This window comes from Leucopleurus acutus (genome assembly GCF_964270905.1).
Source record: "Leucopleurus acutus genome assembly, chromosome: 17".
In the NCBI taxonomy this organism is placed as follows: Eukaryota; Metazoa; Chordata; class Mammalia; order Artiodactyla; family Delphinidae; genus Leucopleurus; species Leucopleurus acutus.
In genome coordinates this window covers 76,926,234-76,939,583 of record NC_139159.1, presented here as the reverse complement: position 1 = coordinate 76,939,583, position 13,350 = coordinate 76,926,234, and the positions used below count along the sequence as shown (strand labels likewise).

Below are 13,350 nucleotides of genomic sequence, written 5' to 3'. Positions count from 1 at the left end.
TAAATTGAATTAAAAGAAACTTCCACTGAAGAGACTCAACATGTAAAAATAAGTACTGAAATAATCGTTTAAAGAAAGTATTTCCCCAGAGAAGTCTTCACCAAGTGTATGATCCTTTTAATGTGTTGGTGGATTCTGTTTGCTAGTATTTTGTTGGAGATTTTTGTATCTATATTCATCAGTGATATTGGTCTGTAATTTTCTTTTTTTGTAGTCTCTTTGTCTGGTTTTTTATCAGGGTGATGGTGGCCTCATAGAATGTGTTTGGGAGTGTTCCTTCCTCTGCAGTTTTTTGGAACAGTTTGAGAAGGTTGGGTGTTAACTCTTCTCTGAGTGTTTGATAGAATTCACCTGTGAAGGAATAAAGACACAGACTAAGACAGTGGACCTGAGGACATGGGGAGGGGGAAGGGTAAGCTGGGATGAAGTGAGGGAGTGGCATGGACATATATACACTACCAAATGTAAAATAGATACCTAGTGGGAAGCAGCCACATAGCACAGGGAGATCAGCTCAGTGCTTTGTGACCACCTAGAGGGGTGGGATAGGGAGGGTGGGAGGGAAACGCAAGAGGGAGGAGATATGGGGCTATATGTATATGTATAGCTGATTCACTTTATTATACAGCAGACACTAACACACCATTGTAAAACAATTATACTCCAATAAAGATTTTTTTTTTTAAAAAAAAAATACATGGGAGCAATTACCAACAAGTTACTGCGTAGTTGGGGCTTTGATAAATGAATGGTTTAATTGAACTGAACTCAAAGGCTGCATTTACAGTGATTCTGAGTTTTGGAATTCAGTGCTTGATTTGCATTCTATAGTAAAACTTTTACTCTGAAAACTGTTTTAAGAGGATAAATATTGCTACTGAAATTCCACTAGGAAAGGTAAAGGCAATGCTCTCAGTGGTTTTCTGTAGGTGTGAAGTAAAACCTTTAAGACATACTGTATCGTGACTTCTGTTAACAAGATACTGTGATGTGTTTAGGTGGCCTTGAATCGAGAGATAGTAGATCAAAACTCCACACATCAGTGACTCATAGGTTTAAGAAACTTTAGACGTCCGGCATGTCATTATTTTTCAGAAAAATTATTATTTGTACTATTTTGGAGGGGGACCCTGAGGCACTGATTTTACCTTCTTGGGTTATGTAATATTTTAACTACCTTAATGAGCTTTTTGTTAACAGCAGCCCCAAAATATGACAGTACTGTATCTAAAAACTCAAGAACTAAAAAGTTTCCAAATATATTCATTTAAAAAATATTCTCTGTGCTATGAGAACCAAATAAAATGTGACACATTAAATAAAGTTCTTCCTATTCAAAAAAAAAAAAGAATTTACCGGTGAAGCCATCTGGTCCTGGACTTTCATTTGTTGGAAGATTTTTTATCACAGTTTCAATTTCGTTACTTGTGATTGGTCTGTTCATATTTTCTATTTCTTCCTGGTTCAGTCTTGGAAGGTTATAACTTTCTAAGAATTTGTCCATTTCTTTCAGGTTGTCCATTTTATTGGCATAGAGTTGCTTGTAGTAGTCTCTTTGGATGCTTTGTATTTCTGTGGTGTCTGTTGTAACTTTTCCTTTTTTCATTTCTAATTTTATTGATTTGAATCCTCTCCCTCTTTTTCTTGATGAGTCTCGCTAAAGATTTATCAATTTTGTTTATCTTCTCAGAAAACCAGCTTTTAGTTTTATTGATGTTTGCTATTGTTTTCTTTGTTTCTATTTCATTTATTTCTGCTCTGATCTTTATGATTTCTTTCCTTCTACTAACTTTGGGTTTTATTTGTTCTTCTTTCTCTAGTTCCTTTAGGTGTAAAGTTAGATTGTTTATTTGAGACTTTTCTTGTTTCTTGAGGTAGGCTGGTATTGCTATAAACTTCCCTCTTAGAACTGCTTTTGCTGCATCCCATAGGTTTTGGATTGTCGTGTTTTCATTGTCATTTGTCTCTCGGTATTTTTTGGTTTCCTCTTTGATTTCTTCCCTGATCTCTTGGTTATTGAGTAATGGATTGTTTAGCCTCCACGGGTTTGTGTTTTTTACATTTTTTTCCCTGTAATTGATTTCTAATCTTATGGTATAGTGGTCAGAAAAGATGCTTGATATGATTTCAGTTTTCTTAAATTTACCAAGGCTTGATTTGTGACCCAGGATGTGATCTGTCCTGGAGAATGTTCCATATGCACTTGAGAAGAAAGTGTAATCTGCTGTTTTCAGATGGAATGTCCTATAAACATCAGTTAAGTCTGTCTGGTCTAATGTGTCATTTGAAGCTTGTGTTTCGTTACTAATTTTCTGTCTGGATGATCTGTCCATTGGTGTAAGTGGGATGTTCAAGTCCCCCACTATTTTTGTGTTACTGTCGATTCCCTCTTTTATAGGTGTTAGCATTTGCCTTATGTATTGACGTGTTCCTGTGTTGGTGCATGTATATTTATAATTGTTATATCTTCTTCTTGGATTGATCCCTTGATCATTATGTAGTGTCCTTCCTTATCTCTTGTAACATTCTTTATTTTAAAGTCTATTTTGTCTGATATGAGAATTGCTACTCCAGCTTTCTTTTGATTTACATTTGCATGGAATATCTTTTTCCATCCCCTCACTTTCAGTCTGTATGTGTCCCTAGGTCTGAAGTGGGTCTCTTGTAGACAGCATATATATGGTTCTTGTTTTTGTATCCATTCAGTGAGCCTGTGTCTTTTGGATGGAACATTTAATCCATTCATATTTAAGGTAATTATAGATATGTATGTTCCTATTACCAGTTTCTTAATTGTTTTGGGTTTGTTTTTGTAGGTCCTTTTCTTCCCTTGTGTTTCTCACTTAGAGAAGTTCCTTTAGGATTTGTAGAGCAGGTTTGGTGGTGCTGAATTCTCTTAGCTTTTGCTTGTCTGTAAAGCTTTTGATTTCTCTGTTGAATCTGAATGAGATCCTTGCTGCGTAGAGTAATCTTGGTTTTAGGTTCTTCCCTTTCATCACTTTAAATATATCATGCCTCTCCCTTCTGGCTTGTAAAGTTTCTGCTGAGAAATCAGCTGTTAACCTTATGGGAGTTCCCTTGTATGTTATTTGTCATTTTTCCCTTGCTGCTTTCAATAATTTTTCTTTGTCTTTAATTTTTGTCAGTTTGATTACTGTGTGTCTCGGTGTGTTTCTCCTTGGGTTTATCCTGCCTGGGACTCTCTGCGCTTCCTGGAATTGGGTGGCTATTTCCTTTCCCATGTGTTCCACTATAATCTCTTCAAATATTTTCTCTGCTCCTTTCTCTCTCTCTTCTCCTTCTGGGACCCCTATAATGCGAATGTTGGTGCATTTAATGTTGTCCCAGAGGTCTCTTAAGCTGTCTGCATTTCTTTTCATTCCTTTTTCTTTATTCTGTTCCGCAGCAGTGAATCCCACCATTCTGTCTTCCAGGTCACTTATCCGTTCTTCTGCCTCAGTTGTTCTGCTATTGATTCCTTCTAGTGTATTTTTCATTTCAGTTATTGTATTGTTCACCTCTCTCTTTTTTTTTTTCGGTACGCTGGCCTCTTACTGTTGTGGCCTCTCCCGTTGCGGAGCACAGGCTCCAGACACGCAGCCTCAGCGGCCATGGCTCACGGGCCCAGCCGCTCCGCGGCATGTGGGATCTTCCCGGGCCGGGGCACGAACCCGTGTCCCCTGCATCGGCAGGTGGACTCTCAACCACTGCGCCACCGGGGAAGCCCTCTTTGTTTGTTCTTTAATTCTTCTAGGTCTTTGTTAAACATTTCTTGCATCTTCTCGATCTTTGCCTCCATTCTTTTTCCAAGGTCCTGGATCATCTTCACTATCATTATTCTGAATCCTTTTTCTAGAAGGTTGCCCATCTCCACTTCATTTGATTGTTTTGCTGAGGTTTTATCTTGTTCCTTCATCTGGTACACAGCCCTCTGCCTTTTCATCTTGTCTATCTTTCTGTGAATGTGGTTTTTGTTCCACAGGCTTCAGGATTGTAGTTCTTCTTGCTTCTGCTGTCTGCCCTCTGGTGGATGAGGCTATCTAAGAGGCTTGTGCAAGTTTCCTGATGGGAGAGACTGGTGGTGGGTAGAGCTGGCTGTTGCTCTGGTGGGCAGAGCTCAGTAAAACTTTAATCCACTTGTCTGCTGATGGGTGGCGCTGGGTTCCCTCCCTGTTGGTTGTTTGGCCTGAGGCAACCCAGCACTGGAGCCTACCCGGCTCTTTGCTGGGGCTAATGGTGGACTCCGGGTGGGCTCAAGCCAAGGGGTACTTCCCAGAACTTCTGCTGCCAGTGTCCTTGTCCTCACGGTGAGACACAGCCACCCCCCGCCTCTGCAGGAGACCCTCCACCACTAGCAGGTAAATCTGGTTCAGTCTCCCCTGGGGTCACTGCTCCTTCCCCTGGGTCCTGATGCACACACTACTTTGTGTGTGCCCTCCAAGAGTGGAGTCTCTGTTTCCCCCAGTTCTGTCGAAGTCCTGCCATCAAATCCCAATGGCCTTCACAGTCTGATTGTCTGGGAATTCCTCCTCCCATTGCTGGACCTCCAGGTCGGGAAGCCTGACGTGGGGCTCAGAACCTTCACTCCAGTGGGTGGACTTCTGTGGTGTAAGTGTTCTCCAGTTTGTGAGCTGCCCACCCAGCACTTATGGGATTTGACTTTATTGTGATTGCGCCCCTCCTACCGTCTCACTGCAGCTTCTCCTTTGTCTTTGGATGTGGGGTATCTTTTTTGGTGAGTTCCAGTGTCTTCCTGTCGATGACTGTTCAGCAGTTAGCTGTGATTCCGGTGCTCTCACAAGAGGGAATGAGCGCACATCCTTCTACTCCACCGTCTTCTTTGCAATGCTCTTTTTTTCTCTTTTCCTTTGTGCATGGTCTAGTGTCACTTGCTCATAGGGTGCCGCATGCAGAGGCCTTGTACAGACCTTCAGACCCCTGTTGCTCCTGCGAAATGGCTGCAGGGCCACCTCAGCTCGGTGGGCCATGCAGACACCACCAGGTGTTCTTTTTCATTCTTGTGTGGTTGTAGTATTTGGATTTTTGTCTGCAGCTCTCTAATTCTTACCGTATCATAGAGGCTGAGAATTTCCGCAGTGGAAGGGACCTTAGGAAATGTTCACATTCTTCTGATTATTGGAAATGCTACCGTGTTCAAGACCGGGGCATCTCCTTCAGGAAACCACCCCTGACCACTGCCCAGTCTGCCCCCTGCCCACCCTGGGGGTCCAGGAGAAGTGTCCTGTCTGCCCCCTCCACTAATCTGCAAGCCCTGTCAGGATGGGGGCATGGGGGGCCCATGGTTCTGTTTCCAGCTTCCAGCAGAGTGTCTGACACATTAAATTCTCCTTAGAACAGGAGGCGGAGAGGGCATCTGAAGTACATGGGGACTCAGCATATGGCAGATGAGAGCCAGAGGCTTGTCAGGTGGCTTATTCAGTAAATGGCTGACCACTCAGAGTTGTCCATACAGAGGCCACGGTCTGTCTGTCTTGCAGCACAGGTGCTAATGTAACTGCACATCCCTGCTGCAGCCACGGTAGCACCTTTCCTGGCCAGCAGACCATTGCAAGCACTGGCCCTTCAGATCTGCTTCCGACTTTAAAGCTTGTCTTCTGTCCCTCTTCTGGTGTGTCACTCGCTCTGGGCCTGGTAACTTTTGCCCGCCTGCCTGCTGGACATTATCATCAGGTGATGCTCCGTAGGGCCTGATTACACGTGAGGACTCCGGCCAGCAGTACTTTATGCTGCCAGCTCTCTTCAAAATCAGACCTTATCTTCCTTAGAAAACCGGCCTCGCTCCAGTGTCTGCACCCACCTTCTGCAGGGTTTGCTGCGTTCACTCTGCGTAGTAACTTTCATTCCTGCTGGTACAGGAGGAAATGCTGACTTGGGACATCTTGCCTCGTCTTCTCTCGTGGTGCAGGCTGAGTGCCTACCCTCTTCACACCTCCCCCTGATGCGCCGCTCTGGAGAGTTCAGTTTCTCCACAGCTTTTCAAAGTGCCCGCTCTGTGCCCAGCACGGCGCTGAGAACCATCCTGTGCTTCTGAGGGAAAATGTTTTCTTGGCCAAAACACCTTGTGGCTTTTGGAAGAAGCAATTCTGCGTCTTCCTTCTTTTTCTTTTTTCCTCTCTTGCTTTTTACCTCATTTTTCCCAATTATTAAAGGACTGTATTATTTTAAAAATTTAGGTGACAGAAAAAAGAGAAGAGGGGCCCATGGTTGTACAGCACATAGACGCCCACGAGGAGTGCCGACCCCCCTCTGGTGCGGGTGAGGAGCCCGATGCCGTCTGTTCAGGAGGTACTGGCTAGGCCCTTCCTCGTGCCAGGCCACATCACAGGTGCTGGAATAAAGTGGCCAAAACACGGCCCAGGTCCCTGCTTTCATGAAGCTCACGATGATGAGCAGGTAGATGAACAGGTGATGTGATTCCCAGGGGCGACAGTGCAGTGAAGGAAGGAGGGCAGGAGAGGCTGGAGTGTGCCCGAGGCTGCTGCTGCTGCTAGGGGGGTGGCTCTGGGACGGCCTGTTGGACGCGGTGACAACGGAGCGGGAGCCCAAAGGGAGTGAGGGAGGGACTCCGAGCAGGGCAGCCACGCTGGGGGAGGACCCAGGAGGCCGGGAGGGCACTGGGCATGGGGCGGCAGCTCCGGGCAGGCGGGGTCTGGCCGGGCACGGATGCCCAAGGGGCTGTGCTCAGTGAGGGGACACACAGTGTGGCACATAGGGTTGTGTGCTGCCCTCTTCACTCATTCACACATAAGCCTTTTCTCACTTATTGCAGAGCCTGTAGGGCAGGAGGGAGGTGCTGAGCGTCCACGTCTTAGATGACAGGGCCCTGTCTGTGTATCTGGGAGCCGGTGCAGCGGAGCAGAGATGTGCAGACTGGGGCACAAGCACCCCCACCCACGTCCCAGCTATCCCTTAGCTGCCGTCATCTCCGTGGAGGAGATGGGGTCTCGGTGGGAAGCTGCTCTCCCATGAGTACAGAGCCCAGCAGAGTGCCCTGGTCTCTTAGAGGTCTGATCTAGATTCTGGAACACTTGAGGTGGGCAGAGCTGCAGAACTCAGAGGCTGACTTAGTGAATAATTTGCACAGTCCTATAGGTTAAGGTTTTCCGTTAAGCTCTCTATGCTGCCGATAATTTAGCTGGAAGATGTGTTAGATACAGCACTTGGGGAAAATGGAGTACCCATCTCAGGGGATGATGACACTGTGAAGCCAGATTATTTCTACCGTGGAGAACAATTGTAAGCCTGTGCTAGTAGATTAAACTGCTAGAGTGATCGTTTTGAACAAAGAAAATGGTCGAGAGCTATACAGCCAGCCATAAACTGATAGGGGTAGGTAAAGAGTAATAATTCAACCCTGTTGATCTATGGCATGTAATCCCTTTAGTCGCTGCCACGCTACAGCAGCTGAGGAAGGTCCCCGGACCTGAGGTCACCCAGACTAACGTCCAGATTTTGCTACTTTCCAGCTGTTTGACCTTAGATGAGTCACCAGACATTAGAGGTTTCATTCAGAGATGCGCAAGCCACAAGATGCTGTGTGCAAATGATTGAGATGAGGCCGGGAGAGTGTCCACTGGGTTTCACGGGGACAGGGAAGGAATGCCATGGTTTGCAGAAACACAAAGCCAAACAACAAACAGAGTGAGAATCATGTAACAGGTAGAGTGCGGGAAGTGGGAGGAGGGGCTTGCTCTGCAGGGAGCCTCTGTGCCTCCCTCTGTAACACAGCCCTCCACCACCCCTGGCTCCTGTTTCTCCAGCCGTACGTGAAGCGGGGCCTCTCCGGGGCTGGCGGAGCTGCTCACGCAAGCTCGTGAGAACGTAAACTTGTGGTGAGTTAGGCTTTGGACGCCCCGCCTGTTACAGCTGTGCCATCTGGAGGGCCACTCTTTGCAGGACTTCTGTGAACTGGACATTTATCTTTGTCACTCTGTCTGCTGAATTAAGCCCAACGGACCGTGTTTGGAAAGTTTATTTTACTCTTATAATTAGCAGTGAGTGAATTTAACTGGTGATTCCGGTGGACAAATCCCTAGAGCTGAAAATTGGAAAAAAAAATGGAGAAAGGATTATGTTAAGTAGACTTAATACGTAGAAAAGGTAACGTGGGCAAATAAATGTAGCTATTTAGAGGGAGAGACAGATGATGCTAAGTCTTCTCTTCCCATGTTAGGCGAGTTGCGGTTCAGGGGCTGCCGCGGATTGGGTGATGCAGGACGCTTCCTGGGAAGCCGCCAGCGTCTTCCTTTGTAAAAGCAAGTCTCAGTCTCTCAGCGGGTGAGCGAGGTTCTTCGGGATGTGGTTGTGAACTTCATTTCAGGCCTCGCCCGCCCCCGCTCCCCAGCACCGCCTCTCCTATGACTCATGCACTTTGGACAGACACACAGCCCCTGGGAGCCTCCCCTGTGCAGACACACTCGAGGTCTGGGGTCCCTTGCTCAGCTAGGAGCAAAGCCTCAGTGCAGACAAGGGGCCCGTAGGAGACGCAGGATGGGGATGTAGGAGTCCTCCGGGCTTTGAGGGAGGGCACGAGAAGCGTGATGCGGAAGCCTGGAATCGGAGGGTTGTGGAAGCAGCGAAGAGGGCGTCTCAGTGAGTAAAGCTGAGGTTGGCTCAGCAGCGTCAGACAGCAAAGGACCGTGTGGAGAGGTGAGGATGGAACTCTGCCCAGTGGGCTTGGTGACTGGGAGGCGGCGGTGGCCCTGGTGGGGCTGTGGGCACATGCCTGCCCTTTGCCGCCTTCCTTCGGCCTGCCATGCCTTTTCCCACCATCTGCGGACAGCGCCTTCCACGAAGTGGCCCCGGGCCCTGATGTGACAGAGTTAGCATGTAATTGCCCTTATTTCGAGCACGGTGGCCTTATGTTGGTTTCTGCCCTTCTTCCACATCTGTGGGCAGTAGCCACGCCTCAGTCGTCCTGGGACCTCCTGGGACGGCTCCTGGGTGTGTGTCTACCCTGCTGCCATGGGAACAGGAGCTGCAGCCTCTGCTCATCAAAGCCCTGGGCCCGGCAGGGATCTCTTTGTCCGGGGCAGTAGTGTCAGCCCTTGTCGGTACTCAGCCATCGAGGCACTGGAGTTGTCCAAGAGGAGAGTGAGATCTTAGGCTGGACGTCTTCCTCATTTTAGGCTTCATTTCTGATGATGGCAATCACTGTGTGTGAACGACAGTGCCAGGAGGGTATCTCAAAGCTCGTGTATTGGTTGATCTCCCCTTTTTCTCTGTCACCATCGTGTCATCTGTTTACCTGAAGTGCATCAGCTTGTTTTGCACACCTGAGGCTGGGACCTCAGCATAAATCACCCATGCCGCCTGACTTCTTTCTTCATGTAGAATTTACTGACAGTTAAGAGAAAAGCATTTGTTGAGTATTCCTTCCCCCTTTCCCACCCTTCTGTCAGGTACCTTCTTTCAAAGTGAAATAAATCAATATTTACTTCTAAAGTCTCGGTTCACAGTACATTTTCCCATTTAAATGAAATTGAAACAAACAGTAAAAGAAGAAGAAAAAGGCCTCCATCTAACTGCAGAAAAACAGCTCAGGCTAAATGGATTAATACTTTCCACCCAGGGTATCTCTCTAGCTTCTGGTAAATTCCATCAGTCCAAGTTAAAGGTTCCTTCCAATCAGTAACTTTGTGTGGAGCCCACCCCAGAGGTGCCTCGTCCATTTTCTTCTCTGCATTAAACATGACCCCGTCTGACACAGCCCTTCCTGCTGTCAGGGAATGACACAGGCACAGGGCCGAGGGAGACCCCTGGAAGCCCCATGGGGCGTTCCCAGAGACGGCGTGGGGTCGTGGCTTGTTACAGAGGGCCAGGCAGGGAGGAGACCGTCCCACGCCAGGCTCCAGCTGGGAAGGGAGTCAGAAGCGTCATGAATGGGAGCTCACGGAGGCCACCTGAGCAAACCCACTGCTTCCAGTCTCTCCTGGGGGTCCTGGGAGTCATTGCTCCTTCTGCCCTCTCTGCCTGGAGTCCCATCCCATGCCTCGTCCGGAGGCTGCCCTGGCACTCTGTCAGAGCATCGCTCGGTTCCTGTGTCTGCCCCGCTAGACTGGTTTTCCACCATGTGCTGCCTGAGCGCCCATCAGGGCAGCTGCACCCAGTGGAGCATCGTTGCACAAATACTGGGTTCTTGCTCCGTGCCAGGCATCCGCCCTGCCCACCTGGCTCTGGGAGAAGAGCTGTGCCGGGGCAGTGCCGTCCTAGCCCTCACGGAGCTCAGTCCACTGGGACCTGATAAAATGACAAAGGTTTTGTTGAATGAATGAATAGTTGACATGCCGCAGTACCTTAAGAAAACGTTGTTCAGTACACGAATGAAGACACCAAAAGTGCAGTGACGTTATTAAGCACCCACTTTGCATACGGAATCTTCTTCAGTTCTGCTAGCCATTCTCTGAAGTGGGCATTTTCGTCCCTGTTTTACAGATGAGACACCTGAGAGTCATAGGGGAGAGTGGGCAAGGCTCACAGCTAACCGCGGGGGAGCTGCTGTGTAAGCCCCGCGAAGTGCAGGGCAAAGTTCTTTCCACCTCGCCTTTCGGACCCCCTGGGGAAGGCCGGTCTCTGTGACATCCCTCCCTACATCTAAGGGCTCTCGTTCCCCAGCTCAGCAAGTCCAGGCCCCTTCACTGTCCTCCTGGGCTGGTTTTCTAATCCTTCAGTCATTTCTGCAGCTCTTAGGGTCTCAACACTTTCTAAATCTTTCCCATATTGTTTGTATCATTGCTCTTCTCAAAATCAAAGACAGTTGTAAAACAGACCAGAATGCACAGTCAGGGAGCTGGGGCCTTAGCACCAGCTGGAATTTGGCCTTGTCTGGAATTTGCCTGCTTGGAGCTACAGAGGAAGGCCCGCCCGTAGGAGTGAGCAGGCCCCTCCACTGACAGAGCCCCAGGGCAGTGAGTGCCCATCAGCAGACCCCTCCCGTGGCTCTGAGGCACTAGTGTTGGTGGACGACACCTGGGCAAAACCAGGCGTGCAAGGGCGTGTACTCCTGCCTGGTGTGCTGTTGATCTTCTTCATACACAGAGCTGAGCTCCCAGAGTGTGTGGAGAGACAGATAAGCCAGGATAAACTAGTCCCTTTTCCACCACCAAATGGACCAGCTATGACTTTCCAGGAGACCCCGCACCCAGCCCTCTACACGGTTGCAGGAAGTAACTCCTAGAGTGCCTCGGCAACTCCCACGCCTCTGGGAGGCATCACGAGAAGAGCTTGGACTGGGTGTTTGAACTTGGGTTCCACCATGAGCCCCAGCTGGGGCCCCTGACCACGTTACTTTGCACCGGTGAGCGCCGCTCTCCTCATCTGTAAACCGGGGGTGAGAGCAAGCGTAGAGCATTGCTGGGATGATTCTGTGCAGGAAGGACCAGCTCCTGGAATGTGCCAGACGCTCCATAGGCAGTCGCTGTGATTCTCTTGTCCTGCTGGACCTGGAAGTGGGGCCCGTGTGACCTTTCTCTTGCCCTCCCGCAGGTCACGGACGAGGAGCCCAGTTCCAACCACACGGTCATGATCCAGGAGACCCTCCAGCAGGCCTCCGTGGAGCTGGCTGAGCAGCATCACTTGGTGGTGTCCTCCGACGACGTGGAGGGCATTGAGACGGTAACCGTCTACACGCAGGGCGGGGAGGCCTCGGAGTTCATCGTCTACGTGCAGGAGGCCGTGCAGCCCGTGGAGGAGCAGGCCGTGGGGCAGCCGGCCCCGGAGCTCTAGAGGACACGCAGTGTGGGACAGCGCCACGGGGCAGGGCTGCCGGCCTCTGTGCAGCCCCCGGGACAGCCAGGGCGGGGAGGCCCCAGAGAAGTGCTCTCCCAGGCTCTCCTCTGCGCTGTCCACCCTGGTGGCCGCGTGGGGCTCTCCTGGCCCGGCTTTGGGTGGGCGAGGGATCGGCATCACCAGCGACACAGGAGCGCTGCCCCCAGCACAGGCACACGCACCTTCCCCCCGCGTCGTCTGCTTCCAGAAAGACCTGTGCCTCAACTCCCCAAACATGGCCCGTACCGCATAGCCCCTTTGCTTCAAGTGTCGAACAGAGACCCCCAGTTCTCATCGGCGTCTTCCCTGAATCACAGCCTAACTCCTTGACCCCTGTCTGGGTGCCGAATCTTTACCTGGGACTGCTCTGCAGCCTGGTAACCAGGAGACAGCTGTCAGAGAAAGTGACCTTACGGTGTTTGAATCACCTGTGAGAGAAAAGAGGGGAGGGGTTATCTACACAGTTCTACCCTCCTCAGGCCTCAAGGGCGCTTATTATCATGTGAAGTAACGATGGTTTGACGGCCCTCCCGCTCCCATCACAGGTGGTAGTCTCAGCTTACTGTCTTGGAATTCTTTTGCTTTTAAAATAAATGCACTTTCTCCTATTCACCTCCTACTCTATGGAGGTGAGTTGGATAGAATAAAAGCATTCTCTGCCTGAGTACTTCTGCTCCTCTGTTAGGTTGGTGGGTTTACCTTTCCCCTTCCCAAGTCAGAATCTGGGATTTGGACCCCACCCAGGACAGCCCTCTCTGAGACCCAGGCCCTCAAAATGTGACAGTGATGCTCGTTCTCCCTCTGAAGCATTAGCCTTGCTTTGGGGCCACTGTTTGAGGTTAACGGTCGTGCGCCCCACGTCCTGGCACCTCGCATTGGGTTTGCTGCAGCCCCTTCCCACCTTGGGAGGAGAAGTAAACCGACAGTCAGGAGCCTCCGTGATGTTCTCTAGTCCGACTGCCTTTTAGTCCAGGTGCTCGTGATAAATCCCGTACCTTTTGGCGCCTCTGCCGTGTGACAGCTTTGTGGAGGCACCGAGGCGAATCCTACTGCCCCCTGTCCAGCCCCGGGGTCTCCTGACATCGTCACCCAACGTCCAGCTCACTGAGGTCAAGATCTTTTTTCTATCAAATGAAATTTTATTTAATTTATAGTGATTCTAACCAATCGTTTGAATAAACCATCCTTTTAAGTTGTAAAATACCAAGCTATTGCCTCATGGTTTTAGATTTTCACATTTCTAGACTAGACAATGAAATCATCTATATTACATAGGACGGTTCACAAAACTGTTCATCTGAAAGAACGTTTTTGATGCTCTTTGGGCACTAAAAACAGCCAAAACTTTTGATTCAGTAACAAATGAAGAAAAAGCTTGAGAATTATTTTTAATCCTACAATGGTTTGCTGTCCTTTGTTTCCAAGGAAGACATTACTGACCCATTTTCAGTAAAGAATGAACTTTGAGTTATTTCTCTAATAAGGGTGGTGGATTTCTACCAGTCTTGGTAAAGATAAATGGTACAACGAAACGATGGATTTTTTTTCTCTTAATGTTTAGAA

The 13,350-nt window shown here is 49.0% G+C and overlaps 1 protein-coding gene across 2 annotated transcripts in view; it reads left to right on the top strand.

Annotated features, from left to right (window-relative positions):
* Positions 1-11,813, top strand: part of ZFAT (zinc finger and AT-hook domain containing) — a 192,232-nt gene extending 180,419 nt beyond the window's left edge. For both annotated transcript variants that reach the window (XM_082858914.1, XM_082858913.1), the window contains one exon: positions 11,506-11,813. In XM_082858914.1, the coding sequence (XP_082715040.1) occupies positions 11,506-11,745 (240 nt within the window). In that variant the 3' untranslated portion in view covers positions 11,746-11,813. The remainder of the gene's footprint in view (positions 1-11,505) is intronic.
* Positions 11,814-13,350: the final 1,537 nt, after the last annotated feature.